The sequence below is a fragment of the Meleagris gallopavo genome, chromosome 13, assembly GCF_905368555.1.
Source record: "Meleagris gallopavo chromosome 13, MGAL_WU_HG_1.1, whole genome shotgun sequence".
Classification (NCBI taxonomy): Eukaryota; Metazoa; Chordata; class Aves; order Galliformes; family Phasianidae; genus Meleagris; species Meleagris gallopavo.
The window spans coordinates 2,238,668-2,252,840 of record NC_139416.1 but is presented as its reverse complement, the minus strand read 5'-3'; the positions used below and the strand labels follow the sequence as shown (position 1 = coordinate 2,252,840).

At 59.6% G+C, this 14,173-nt stretch overlaps 1 protein-coding gene across 5 annotated transcripts; it reads left to right on the top strand.

Annotated features, from left to right (window-relative positions):
- The first annotated feature begins 2,350 nt into the window (after positions 1-2,350).
- Positions 2,351-14,036, top strand: KIFC3 (kinesin family member C3). Of its 5 annotated transcripts, none has more exons than XM_085234731.1 (19): positions 2,351-2,500; positions 5,846-5,972; positions 7,073-7,269; positions 8,492-8,557; positions 8,636-8,776; positions 8,855-9,094; positions 9,226-9,399; positions 9,491-9,638; positions 9,736-9,866; positions 9,942-10,053; positions 10,127-10,308; positions 10,399-10,503; positions 10,700-10,830; positions 11,242-11,365; positions 11,549-11,678; positions 11,749-11,978; positions 12,190-12,324; positions 12,411-12,510; positions 13,030-14,036. In XM_085234731.1, the coding sequence occupies exons 1-19, from the start codon at positions 2,366-2,368 to the stop codon at positions 13,053-13,055; spliced, it is 2,634 nt and encodes an 877-aa protein (XP_085090857.1). In that variant the 5' UTR covers positions 2,351-2,365; the 3' UTR covers positions 13,056-14,036. The 5 variants fall into 5 exon arrangements, with proteins under 5 accessions (XP_085090857.1, XP_085090856.1, XP_085090858.1 ...); XM_085234732.1 differs by lacking the exon at positions 2,351-2,500 and adding an exon at positions 4,730-4,858; XM_085234733.1 differs by lacking the exon at positions 2,351-2,500 and adding an exon at positions 4,874-5,079.
- The last annotated feature ends 137 nt before the right edge of the window (positions 14,037-14,173 follow it).

Below are 14,173 nucleotides of genomic sequence, written 5' to 3'. Positions count from 1 at the left end.
TCCCTCATTTCACCCATTTATCTGAGGTTTATAACCCAGTGCAAACACTTGTTTGCTTCCCTTTTCCTACAGCCAGAGCCTGGGCAGGTATCTTCTCTATTTATAGTCAGAGCAATCTTTTAAATAGATTAAGTGCAATTGCAGGTTAATCGCCGATAAGGTTATAACGAAAGTAAAAACAAATAAGCAGGTTTGGGGATTAGATCTGGGCCTAAAAGAAATTGCAAGATAAATGGAAAGTCCCTTTAAGTGGCATTTAATTACAAAGCTTGAAATAAAATGAAGCGTTTCAATCTCGAAACCTGGAGATCTCAGCCAGCACAACACGCTTCTAAAATGAATCCTGTTTCTGTCTGTATATTTTTTCTGTTGCACGGATCTGCTTAGAGTCAAGGCTGCAGTCTTGCCCCTGAATCCAGCCTGATGCGAAGCAGAGCTGAACGATGCCTGCTTTGCTCTGCTGGAAAGGGGAGCATCTCAGATTGCATCCGCAGTCATTTGGAATTAACACCCCGAAATAAGGAGTGACGTTCTTCCCTTGATAGGATCAGAGAATCGTTAAGGTTGGAAAAGACCTCTAAGATCATCTAGCTGACCTAGCAATATTGCCTGCTAAACCACATCCCTTTCCTCACCCTTCCCTCATCTACTTGTTCTCGTTCTGGGATGAAACTTTCCAAGTGTAGTTCATTTCCAATGCCTCGGGGAGATCTGAGCAACATCCAGCAAGTTGGCTTTGAGTCATTGGAAGAATTACATATCCATGTTATTATTTCATTCCATTTCCCCCCTTGTGGAGACTGTTGGATACATGTGAAGAGCTGGAAGTCAAAGGGATGTGGTCAGTGGGCATGGGGGGAGAGAGACTTGGGGAGCTTGAAGGTCTTTTCCAACCACTGTGATTCAATGTCAGGTAGGGCAGAAACAACCAGAAAAGTGTGATAGATGAAGTAGAGGGGCTGTTGCACAGGCATGTATTGCCAGCCCTGGCTGGGACCTGCTGGGATCACATGGCACAGCACGGCATGACATGGCATGGCTTGGCATGGGATGGGATGGCATGGCATGGCATGACATATGATGGCATGACATGGAATGGCAGGACATAGGATGGCATAAGATGGCATGGAATAGAATTGGCACGACATAGGATGCCATGACATGGCATGACACAGGATGGCATAAGATGGCATGGAATAGAATTGGCACGACATAGGATGCCATGACATGGCATGACACAGGATGGCATAAGATGGCATGGCATAGCATGGGATGGGATGGCATGGCGTGGAATGGCATGGCACAGGATGGCATAAGATAATATGGCATAGCATGGGGTGGGATAGCATGGTGTGGAATGGAATGACATAGGATGGCATAGCATAAGATGGCATGGCATGGGATGACATACAATGGCATAGCATGGCACAGGATGGCATGACATGGAATGGCACAGGATGGCAAGGCACAGCATGGCACAATGTGGCACAGCATGGCAGAGCACAACATGGGATGGCATTGGATGGCATGGGATGGCACGGCTCTGTCCTAGCACAAGGTGGAGGAATGAGGAGCAGCCTGACGATTGGCTCAGCCCAGATAAGAGGTTCCTTTGTACTGCAGAAACGCTGATATCACGTGCAGATCTCTCTGCTGCCATGGTTACTGCCTGCTGCAGTGCATGCAGCACAGCGGTGTGACCATGTTGAGCTGGGATGTGCAGCAGCAGCACGGCTCTGCGTCCTCCTGCAGCACTGGGCAGTGTCCCATCACTTTTCACACGAACGCTTTTTTCATTAAAGAGTTTTCCTGAGCGCTAATTACGTTGGTTTTCCTTCTGTAAATGAGCCCGATATGATCTGTGTGTCTTGGCAAACAGCCTCGAGAACAGTAACCAAAGCCTTTTTGTTTGATCGCTGTTTGCTTTGCAAATCTCCCTGCTCTCACCGTTCCTGGCTGCCTTCAGACAGCCCGCACGTGCGGGTAGATGGGAGGAAAATGGGGCTCTGTGTTATTCCTCCTGCAGGAACAGGAAAGGTTTGGGTGTTCCTGAGGCCCTGGGGTCAGGGCGACGGGTTGGTGGGTGCTGGGACCGCCGTTGTCCCCATTGCTGTGCATTCCAGTGGGGTGGCACTCAGGGAGCAAACCCGTTCCATCTGAGTGCAGTTATCTGCAGAGGGAGAAAAGTCCACCTGTCCACCCATCTAAGAAATAAGTTATGTCAGCAATTTGCAGGGCTGGGCTTTAATCTGCTCTTAAGGCAGCAGCAGACAGGAGCAGAGGGGACGTTGCTTTCTCCTCCCTTGCAGACACCCAGCGGTCTGCAGCAGCTGCCCTGGGGACCCTCTGGGGAGCAGGCGGTGCCATGCATGCGCTGGGCGCTCTGGCTGCGCTCTCACTGCTGGGCTGGACCAAGGGCAGCAAACGGCGGAGTGTGGCTCTGCAGAGCACCGGGGGATCGCCAGGAGAGAGGCGATGGGCGGCAGAGCCCGGCCTCCAGGTGAGAGGTGTGGGGTGGGAGCGATGGAGGTGAGCTGCAATGCCCATCTGTTGCCATGTGGCTCTGAGGCGAGCGTCAGGTGTGGGTGTAGGGCTGTGCATTATGTATGAGAGGTGTGAATAATGCATGGCAGGGTAAGTTTGCAGTCCGAGCAGTCGGGGGGGTGGTGGAGCTGTGCCGTAGCTCTCCCAGGATCCCCCTCCAGTGGGCACAGGGTGACCACGACAGCATTGCTCTTCCCACAGAGGCTCCTATGGCTGCGTGTCCCTGTGGGATTCAGCGCTGAGCAGCCAAGCCATGCACTCAGTGTCCCTTAGTGGCACGGCCGCTGACATCAGCCTCCAAACTCCGTTCCCTAAATTATTCACAATTACTGCTTGAGCATCTCCTCCAAAACCAAGCGTGCTTCTGAGGGCACTAAAAATAGATGGCTTCGCTGAGGACGGGATGCATTTTTTAAAGGAGACTGCTGCCATCCCTTCTGCTGGTGCTCGCACCTCCTGGCCAGGCAGCTGCAGGCTCAGCTCTTGGGGATAAGAAGGGCAGGGATGGGGCCAGGCCCGGCAGGGACCCTCGAACTGCACAGCAGGAGAAAAAGACACGGCTGCTGATGCTGGGTGGGTGAGTGAGGGCGGCTCCGGGCCACCTGAGCACTGCTCTATCTCAGCATCGCTGCCTGCGGGTTGGGTTAATTCCCACTGTGAGCTTGGAAATGAGTACAAATTTCGCACTAAAACTTAATTAAAACTCGCTAAAGAGCTTAAATGGCGACAAGGGAGTGCGGGGTTTCTTTAGTTGCTCCTGTGGGCTCAGCATGGAGATCCCTGCGCTGGGGCTCTCGGGGAGGAGCAGAGTTGTGATACCATCGAGCTGTGTTATCATTAATTGCTCTTTGGGGATGCATTCTCCATCTGATCCTCCTGTTGGCAATTCCCTGCAGAGAGCACCCAGGTATGCCCCCACCTGCATTCCTGCCATCAGCTCGCTGGAAAGGAATGGAGGGGGGGTTAAACTTTTGCTAGGATATCGTATTTTCCTCCATCTCCCCGGAGGTGTTACAGATGTAGGTTAAATATTTGCTTGGGGCAGAGCAGAAGGCGAATGCAAAGGGCCCCCATCAGCACAGCGGTGCAATCAATGGGGCTTCCCTCCATCCACACTCATGGGCAAATGGGGGGAAATGGGAATGAAGCCGCCTGGCTGAGCAGATCCCTCATTGCACAACACACACAGGAGGTGGCAGCGGGGCTGGCCGCCCTCCTGCTGCTCTCCCAGCACTCATTGATCCCGGGCCGGCACTCGGATGTCTGCTCTCAGGCTGGCAGCGAGGAGGGAGGCTTTGCAGACAGGGGAAAAGCTGCTCTAAAAGGAAGGGCAGAGCCCGCGGCGCCGCGTTGGAACGTGGAGAGAAAGCAAAGGCAGCACTCCGTGAGCTGGGGATGGAGGGGGAGGGAGCCCTATTGCTCACAGCACCCGCCGCGGGGTGACAGAGGGGCTTGTTTCAATGGGGAAGAGCCCTGAGGGTGGGGATTTCCGTGCTCATCCCCAAATACCATTCTCGGACTGAGCCCCACCGGCACGGTGGGCACCCAGATCCCCTGGTGCATTGGGGTTATGCTTTCGGAGCCATCCATCTCCCTCTCCCCTGGTCCATTCAGTCCCTTTTAATGCAATTATGCCCGCTGCATAATTGCAATGCCATCAAAAACCTGAAGCATTCAAAGGACAGGAAATGACTTAACGCCCAGAGCCATTTGCATAAACATTATTTTGCCCTCACAGCTCGTAAATTAAGTAAGTCAGTGACAATACGATATTAGAGTCGCTGCTGGAATGCTTACAGTCACCTCATGTCCGTCCTCATCATCGCTGAACCAACAGCAGCAGCTGCACGGACATGGGGAGCCCTGTGGGGTGAACCCCTACAGCACCCACAGTGGGGCTGAGAGGGGCTGTGTGGGGCTGAAAGAGGTTATGCGGGGCTGTGTAGGGGCTGTGTGGGGCTGTGAGGGGCTGAGAAGGGCAGAGTTGGGCTGTGTGGGGCTAAGTACAGCTATGGGGGGCTGTGCGGGACTGAGAGGGGCTGTGCAGGGCTATTAGGGGCTGTGTGGGGCTGAAAGAGGTTATGCGGGGCTGTGTAGGGGCTGTGTGGGCTATGAGGGGCTGTAAGGGGCTGAGAGAGGCAGAGTTGGGCTGTGTGGGGCTACGAGGGGCAGTGTGGGGCCGTGCATCCCCCCGGCACCGCCGTCCGTCGGGGGTCCCGGGCGTTGCCAGGGCAACGAACCGGGGCGGAGCAGCCGGTGCCGACGCCCGGATGGGCGGGACCGGGGCGGGGAGCGGAGCGGCTGCGGGCGGCCGGTGAGCGGCACCGGGAGGGCACCGGGAGCGGGCGGGGCCGGGCCGGGCCGGGCTTCTCTTTGTCTGCGGGACGGCGGTGGGCGGGACCGGGGTGCGCGGCGGGGACGGCGGAGCTTTGCGAGGCGCCGAGCCGCTCTCCCCGCGGACGCCGAGGGGTCGCGGAGCCGGGGACCCCCGTGCCATGCCGGCAGCCCGCCCGGGCCGGGAGCTGCCCCCGCAGCGTGAGTACCGCGCGGCTCCGCGGAGGGGCGGGGGGAGGAACCGGCAAGCCCGCATTCTTCGCATTGCTGCGCGGCCGGGGAGCTGGAGCGAGCTGCAGGGGCGTGGGGTGCCCTGCGGGCTGCGCGTCCTCCTGCCCGCCCTCCTGCCGGTCTGCTTCGGGTCTCAGCCGCTCCGCAAAGCGACGTTTGGGGCAGCGCAGGAAGGGTCCGTCCGGTCCTGGGCTCGGGCTGGCTGCGGGCTCCGCGCTGCCGCCGCCGTCGCTCTGCGGGGGCCGGCCGTCCCCGCTCAGCGCTGCGGAAGGAGGGGAACTTCTGACCGGGGCGGGCAGCTGATCCGTGCCGTTCCCTTGCAGAATCACTTCGCCAGCACTTTTTTTTTTTTACTGGTGGCATTAAAAATAGATATTTTTTTTTTCCCTGTAAGCCGGCAAATGTGGAATTACACAACTGCCCGGACTTTTTGACCTTTGCTGTATTCCTCTCCTCCCTCCTGGGTTTTCCTTTGGTGTAGCAGCTGGAAAAGCTCCAGCACTTTGCATTCAATCTTGAGACACCGGGGCCTTGCTGAAGCCCACCCAGCACAGACACCAACGTGTAACGGGCAGACCAGAAAGCTGCCAGCTGAGTTCCTCTTGACAATAGAGGGTGGGGATGTGGGACTGTCCAGGCACGATGTGGGTGACCCCGGGGATGTGGGGCTGGAGGAGCACACCCAGTGGGATGGCACAGAGAGGCCGGGAGCCCAGCAGCACATTTCACCCTGCAGGCACAGGTCTTGCTGGAGGACGGCCAGCAGCCGGCCCTGCCACGCACCACGGAGGAACCACCAGCATCCCCACGTGAGCCCGCCGTGCCAGGGCAGGCAGCCTGCATCATGAGCCTGGACAAAGCCGGTGAGGGGAGCGTGGACATGGCCAGGACTGAGGGGTGGAGGCTGGGGAGCAGCTGGGGGGACACACACCCTCACATCCTCCAAAAGGGGCCTGGTGTCCATGCAGGCGAGGCAGGCGGTGTCTCCAACCGGAGCATCAGTGCCTCCCTGAGTCGTGCCTAGCCCAGCTGGGAGGAGGCAGTGCTCAGCGAGGGGATGGCAGGAGGGTCTGCTGCCTTCAGGTTTGGGTTTCCTGTCCCTTTGGTATGGGGAGGGAGCGGGTGCTGAGCGAGGCTGTGCATGCAGCCCCGGGCAGGAGAACAAAAAGCAGCAGTCCTTCTGGAGGTAGTGCCAGGAGCACAGATTCCTGGCTGTCCCTCTTTGCTGCCTCTTTGCTCAAAGAAAGCACGAGTCCCCACAGCTGTCAGTACTCAGGACAGCTGAAGCCTTGCAGCATGTGTGTGAAACACAACTGGCACACGGCATCAGCCTGCCTGCAGGCAGCCAAGCAGCTCCCAGCATCACCTTTTGCCTTCCAATCTTCGCTTTCTGGGCAAGGCAGGGAGCAGCCCGGATCCATGCTGCTGGTTCCACCGGCACTGCATGGCGGTGAGTCAGGCCAGCTTGTCTCCTGCTGGAACCACGGAGCAATTTAGGGCTTCGTTTGCAGAAAGCTGTGTTTAAACTCATGCCGTGAAGGTCAGAAAGTCGCACTCAACAAGCAGTGCCACCATTTGGGTCGCCCGTGTAATTTGAATTTGGCTTCCATTACGCTGCCGTGTTCAATGACGCAGCCTTTAATAACACCATCCCATGCTGTTTTTCCACCAGCACCTGCTCATTCGGGGAAAAAAAAGGCTGTGGTGCTGAGGGGGTGAATCAGAGGCAGCAGCGGGGCTGGGTGGTGGCACGTCCACACAGGGCACCCCGGGGTGTGCCGTGGGATGCCGGCATCCCTCTGTCTGTGGCACAGGCAGGCATTGGTGTCGCTGCCGTCCCACCGGGACCCCCGGCACTGCCGAGCTCCCGTTGCTATCTCCCTCAGGTTCCTGTCCCTACTGGGTGCCCGCGTCCCCCCGGGGCTGGCTGACCCCGACCCCGTTGTGCTCTCTCTTGCCACAGGGGGTCGGTTTTGCAGCGGGAAGCGCACCAGTCTGCCGGCCCAGCGGCCCTTCCCCGTCATCCAGAAGGTGGTGGCATCCATGGCGCACCTGCAGGAGGAGAAGCTGCGGCTGCAGGAGGAGCTGCTGGCTCTGCAGGACAAACTGGCCGCCCGCGAGAGCGAGGAGATCGCCGTCTCCATCCAGCTGCGAGGGCAGGTAGGGGGGCTTTGGGCACGCTCCGGGCTTCCAGCTGTGGGTTGTGATCTGTAGCACGAGGGCTCGGGGTGCTCGAGCCGTCTCGAGTGAGGAGCAATGCGGGTCTGTGTTGGTGCTTGCAGTGCTGCTGTGGGCAGGGGCTGGCCTCGGCGCTGACCCCCTTATGTTTCTCGTGCCGGTGCAGACACACAGCTGTGGATGTGAGGACCTTCCTCATTACAGAGAGATTGAAACCCAGGCTGCTAATAAAGGGATTTGCATGTGGATGTTGTGGAAGCTATTACAGTCAGGTTTGGCTTGTTCCACTGGTGTCAAAAAGGTGGATGTAATTGTCCTGGATCTGGTTGGCATAGTCTGCATGACACAAGCAGGACAGGCAGCTGGCGTGCTGGGGCTGTATGACACGGGGTAAACCTGGGCTCCGGGAGCTCAGCAATGGCCGGGCCGTGCCTCAGCCCCCAGCCCACTGCCAAGGAATCCCTGAACAGCCTGGAGAGCAGGCTGCAGCCGGAGCTGCCTGAGGAGGTAGGGCATGGGGCTGTGATGGCGTAGCAGGGCACTGCACTGGGAGCAGAGGAAGCAGGTCCTTTCTCCATTAAGCTTCTGCTGGACGTGCGGCTGGGGCCTTTCAGCTCTGAGACTGGGGCTGTGTGCTTTCCCGTGAGGTTTTCCTTGAGGTTCTGAAAGGTGCGGGGACGTGGTTGGGGCTGGAAACACATGGGGGGAGCGCAGCCCTGCGGTGTGCTGTTTGTCTGAGCAGGAGAGTGGTGGCTTAGCCACGGCTCTGTGTCCCTTTCCTCCCATCTGGAGCACCGATGGGCTGTGCTGAGAAAGGGCTGAGGGACAGCGGAGGAAGGGTTGAGCTGAGGTCCTGGCTCTGGGAGCAGCCTCTGCCGCTGGCACACGCAGGAGGTGCGCTCGGGCAGCTTGCCGCGCCGCTGTCTCTGCAAGGGAGTGGCTTATAACTTATCATAATTAATTACAGCACAATGTGAGCGCGTTCGTGTTTGTTATAAATCAGCAGCTCCTAAATGATGATCTGCGGAGGTTCAGAAAAGGCTGCTGCTGTTTGCATGGGGCGACAGCCTCGCGCTCCCTGGGTTGGGGGTTGGCGCGGTGCCTTGTCACCGGGCAGAGCGTTCGGAGGGGAAACCCTTCCTAGGGAGCAGAGCGTTGGGAGGCACAGCTTTGTGCTTCCAGCGGAGCTTCCCCACGTGTGCAGGTTGAGAACTTGAAGGCAAATCTCCGGGAGCAGGCGCAGGAGATCGGCAGGCTGCGCTCGGAGCTGGTGAGCTCACTGGTAGGGGGATGAGCGGGCTCGAGGGGGCTGCTGGTGGGGCTCCCATCACACGCTGACCCTCCGCAGGGCGGCACGGATGTGGAGAAGCACCGGGACCTGCTGGTGGCTGAGAACGAGCGGCTGCGGCAGGAGATGAAGGCACGTGAAGGGGAGCTGCGGGAGCTGCGGCGGCAGCAGGCGGCGTGCCGGGACTGCACCCACCTCCAGGTGAGCTGCGGGTGACCGGTGGCTGCTGGAAGGGCTGGAAGGGTGCCAGAACCTCGGCTGAGCCTGCTTTGGGGTCAGGAGAACGCCGGGCTGCAGGAGCGGCTGTGCCAGCTGCAGAGAGAGGCGGAGGAGGCCCGAGCCAAGCTGGCGGAGCTGGAGCTGGAGGTGCAGCAGAAGACAAACCGCCTGGCCGAGGTGGAGCTGCGGCTCAAGGATTCGCTGGCCGAGAGAGCACAGGAGGAGGAGCGGCTGAGCCGGCGGCTGCGGGACAGCCAGGAGACCATTGCCAGCCTCAGGGCTCAGCCCCAGCAGATAAAGGTGAGCCTCCTGCTGGCTGTATAATAGTGCCCTGCATCAGTCCTGCGGTGCCGCCCTGCTGCTCTGTAAATCGTCCCCCTCCGGCTGACCTCGGTCTGTAATACGCCACCATCTGTGGGTGCTTTGTGCAGTACATCATCAAGACGGTGGAGGTGGAGTCAGCCAAGGCGAAGCAGGCCCTGTGTGAGAGCCAGTCCCGAAACCAATACCTGCAGGAGCAGGTGGGGATGCAGAGGCAGGTGCTGAAGGAGATGGAGCAGCAGCTGCAGAGCTCCCAGAAGACAGCAGCTCAGCTCAGGGCACAGGTACGGGTCCGCAGGCGCAGCAGCGCAGCGGTGTGAACCAGGCGGCACCTGGGATGATGTGCGTGCATTGTTGGTGCTGCCTCACCCCCAGATTGCCATGTACGAGTCGGAGCTGGAGCGGGCCCACGGGCAGATGCTGGAGGAGATGCAGGTGATGGAGGACGAGAAGAACCGTGCCATTGAAGAGGCGTTTTCCCGCGCCCAAGTGGAGATGAAGGCGGTGCATGAGAACCTGGCGGGTGAGGAAGGCGCAGGGCTCGTGGGGCTCACAGGGTCAGGGCTGCATGTCCTCACCCTGTGCTGGAGCCACTCATCCTCACCCTGTGCTGCCCGCAGGCGTGCGGACCAACCTGCTGACACTGCAGCCGGCGCTGCGCACCCTCACCCACGACTACAACAGCCTGAAGCGGCAGGTGCGGGACTTTCCCCTGCTCCTCCAGGAGACCCTGCGGAGCGCCAGGGCCGAGGTGAGCCCGGGGTCAGCCCACAGCCCCTCTCCCTGCGTGGTGTGGGTGGGTGGATGAATGCTATCCTTCACCCAGATCGGGCAAGCCATCGAGGAGGTGAACAGCACCAACCGGGAGCTGCTGCGCAAATACCGCCGGGAGCTGCAGCTCCGCAAGAAGTGCCACAATGAGCTGGTGCGGCTGAAAGGTGCGGCGGGGCCGGGCTGTGGGGACAGCTGGGTGCCGCAGCGGGGCTGATCTGCCTCTGCTCCCCCACCAAGGGAACATCCGTGTCTTCGGGAGGGTCCGCCCCATCACTAAGGAGGATGGAGAGGGTCCGGAGGCGGTCAGTGCGGTGACGTTCGACGCGGATGACGACGCCGTCCTGCACCTCCTGCACAAGGGGAAACAGGTGTCTTTTGAGCTGGACAAGGTGTTTCCTCCACAGGCATCCCAGGAGGAGGTGGGTGCTGCCTCACACCGCTCACAGCGGGGTGGTATGACAGCCAGGGGAGGGCTGCACCGTCCCCCGATGCCCTTTGGTCCTCTGCAGGTGTTTCAGGAGGTTCAGGCCCTGGTCACTTCCTGCATCGATGGGTACAATGTCTGCATTTTTGCCTACGGACAGACGGGGGCAGGGAAGACGTACACAATGGAGGTGAATTTGCCTGGCTTTGCCTCCCTCTTCTTCCTTGCCTTCCAAATCTGTGATGCCCTCTGTGCCGTGTGTCTCAGTGCCATCGCTAACCCACGCTGGGCGCTAATCCAGGCTGTTGTTGCAATCCCTGAGCTTTGCTTCTGCTCAGCTGCATCAGAAAAAAGCACAACAGATCATTTTCCTCCCCATTCACCAGGGAACTTCCACAAACCCAGGCATCAACCAGCGGGCCCTGCAGCTGCTGTTCTCTGAGGTGCGGAGCAAGGCAGCCGACTGGGACTACGCCATCAGCGTCAGCGTGGCTGAGATCTACAACGAGGCACTCAGGTATGGATGTGAGCCCTTGGTTGAGGCACGGCATCACGTGGAGCCCTCAGAGCTCAGCGTTGGCCGTGTAAGGAAGCGCCAAGCTGGGCCCCGTCTCCCTTTGAGCCGTTTCTGCTTATTTGGACTCTCCCCGCTTCCTCCACTGGGCTCAAACGCCTTCCCCTTGGCCCGGCTCCCCGGCCTCGGCCGTTATATTTAGAAACTGCACTCTGGGAGCCAAGGGAATGAGAAACATTTTCCTGCCCTGCCCGGACGCTGGGGGCTGGGGGAGTGACGGCAGCAGCCGCAGGGCTCTCCGGCACCGCAGGGACCGGCACAGGCCCTGAGTGCACATCTGCATCGTGCTGCACCTCTGGAAGCAGCGGGCTCTGACCAGATGGGAGCTGAGTGCTGATGGCTTCCCCCTCGCAGGGACCTGCTGGGGAAGGAACCCCAGGAGAAGCTGGAGATCAAACTGTGCCCTGATGGCAGCGGGCAGCTCTACGTGCCCGGGTTGACGGAGTTCAGTGTGCAGAGCGTGGAGGACATCAATAAGGTGAGGCAGAGAGCCGGTGGTCAGCCCGCGGTGCATTGGTGGCTCTGCAACACCGTCCCAGGATGGGGGCAACAGAGCCTAGAATAGGCCCTGGGTGTGCAGCAGGGGGTTAGAAATAAAAGCACGGGGCCCAGATGGATGGGGGGTGAGCGGATCGCAGCCTCACCCCCTCCTCACCCTCAGGTCTTCGAGTTCGGCCACGTCAACCGCGTGACAGAGTGCACCAACCTGAACGAGCACAGCTCCCGCTCCCACGCGCTGCTCATCGTCACCGTCCGCGGCCTGGACCGCAGCACGGGGCTGCGCACCACAGGTGGGGGCCGTGCCCCCCGGCGGGGCTGCAGGGTGGTGCTGGCGGTGCTGACCTTTATCTGTTCCCCCAGGGAAGCTGAACCTGGTGGATCTGGCGGGCTCGGAGCGCGTCGGGCGCTCGGGCGCGGAGGGCAGCCGGCTGCGTGAGGCTCAGTACATCAACAGGTCGCTGTCGGCACTGGGGGACGTCATCTATGCACTGCGCTCCCGCCAGGGCCACGTGCCCTTCCGCAACTCCAAGCTGACCTACCTGCTGCAGGACTCGCTCAGCGGGGACAGCAAGACCCTCATGATGGTGCAGGTCTGGGTTCCCTGTCCCCCATCCCTTGCGCTCTGTGCCACCTGCTGTGGCTTCTCTTTGCTGGTGACAGGGCTGTGCCTGGTGCGGATGGCAGCCGGGGGCTGTCCTGGGGGCGGTGGGTTAATAATAGCAGCTCCCTGACCCCGTTGAGCAGCGGGGAGGGGGGTGTGTGGGTGACGGTTGGGTGATGTGCTGCTGCTCCCACCCGCAGGTCTCCCCCGCCGAGAAGAACAGCAGTGAGACGCTGTGCTCCCTGAAGTTTGCCGAGCGTGTGCGCTCTGTGGAGCTGGGCCCTGTGTCCCGCAAGGCCGAGCTGGTGTCCTGGCCCAGCCAGGAGCAGCTGGAGGTACCCACAGCTCAGCCAGCATCTTTCATTGTGTGCCATTCCCAGAGGCACGAGCTGACCCGGGGCCGTGCCCCATCTCTCCCCAGGGTGACTTTCCGGGATCCTCCAGCCGGGGCCACGCATCCCCCAGCCCCGGGCTGCCCAGCGGCCGCAGCACCTCCATCCGTAGGAAGCTGCAGACCTCAGGTGGGTGGGGGCATGCGGGTCCCTCTCTGTGCTCCCAGAATGCCCAACCCATGGCCTTCCATCAGAGGAAGCTCCCAGCCCACCGACAGGCAAAGCTGCGTGTGGAGCGAGCTGTGCTGTAATCGGCTCATTAACCACTGGCTAATTGGCTGTCAGGAGCCTAGTTAGGGCTTCCCCTGAAGTGCCCCGTCCCAGCACAGAGCAGTGCGGGGCCACGTGGGGCAAAGCAGCTGGGGCTGCACGTGGGACAGCCAGGGAGCGATGCTGCAGGTCAGCGCCCGCAGCTGAACCTCTCTTCTCTTCGATTTCAGCCTGAATTAGGGGCAGCTGCGGCTGCCAGGTGAGTGTGTGCAGCCGGGAGCCGGTGATGGGCTCTGCTTCAGCCCCGCCTCCCAGGCAGGGAGGTGTGCAGGGCTGTGCCGCTCGCAGGGGTGCTGCTGGGATCGCATTGCTTGGGGCCTTGAGCTGTGGTGGCTGTGCCCCCTGCCCAGCCTGACGCACGTGTCTGTATCCCCGCAGGGAAGCTGAGGCCGGTCCCCGTGTGACACATGCTGCAGGACCTGGCCCCTCACCCACCTTGGTGCCCCGGCCATGTTCGGAGCTGTGGCGGCATCCCCTCCTGCCATGGCACCTCTCACCGTGAGACACGCAGCTCTGTGACTTCTAATTCTTGCTGGACAGATGGCTTTAGCCAGAGCAAGGAGCCTCGCCACCTCTTCAGCTTCGTTTTTAGGACGGTTGGGGTATCTGGCTGGAAGGATTGGGGCTGAGCACCCCCACCTCGCTGCGTTGGGGACACCACTGCTGCAGGAGCTTGGCATGGAGCAGAGAGCACCTGGATGAAGTGCAGGACGAGGTTTGGTTTGGCGTGACTGTGCCCAGCTCCCTGCCACAAGGTCCTGTTCTACCCCTTGCCACCCACTCCAGCCTCTTTTGGAGCAGCACGGCCCAGGTTTGAAGCCAGAATAACCCCAGCCGTTGGATTCTCCTGCCCAATTGCACGAAGGCGCCCCGGTGCTGCTGCATGCACCCTGCCCAAAGGGAGAGCAGCCGCAGGGCTGCCCCCCTGGCACCAGCAGGGCCTTTGCAGTCTTGAAGGAAGCTATTGTAAAGTGATTCAACAGTTGTCTTCTCAAGAGAGATCACAGTGTGGTCAAGATGAATGTGTTTGAAATATTTATAACCTGTTTACATGGTCTTGGAATGGAAAGAAAAAAAAAAAAAACCCTCCAGCCCAGTGCTGTTGGAGTATGTGTAGTACTGGGGGGTGGCAGGGGCATGGAGGAGCAGTGGAAGCCCCAGTGCAGCTCCTTGGGCAGCTGCAACCATGCAAGGTATGCACTGCACCTTCCAGCTCCTGCCCCTTCCACGCCATACCCTATTAAAGAAAAAAAAGGGGAAAAAAAAAAAAAAAAAGGGAAAAAAATAATCTAGTCTTTTGTTAAGATTAGATGTTTCTATGTATTTTATTAATATATATATCCTGTTTTATAACAAAACTTATTTTAAATAAAGCATTAAAGCCACTCCTCCTGTGCTGCTGTTACTTCCCCCAGGGCTCTGTGCCCTGCCCTGGTGGTGCCTTGTCTCAAGATTGGAGCCCCCTGCCTTGAGAGCTGCCAGAACTCGGGTGTGGAGCAGAGATCTGTCAGGAGGAAGGACA

Bases quoted from the DNA above. Each gene is read 5' to 3' on its own strand.
- KIFC3 (XM_085234730.1), top strand. From the start codon at position 3,671: ATGGGGGGAAATGGGAATGAAGCCGCCTGGCTGAGCAGATCCCTCATT. The intron at 3,929-5,845 runs GTGAGCTGGGGA...TTCACCCTGCAG, and splicing joins GAAAGCAAAGGCAGCACTCC to GCACAGGTCTTGCTGGAGGA. The intron at 11,679-11,748 runs GTGGGGGCCGTG...CTGTTCCCCCAG, and splicing joins CACGGGGCTGCGCACCACAG to GGAAGCTGAACCTGGTGGAT.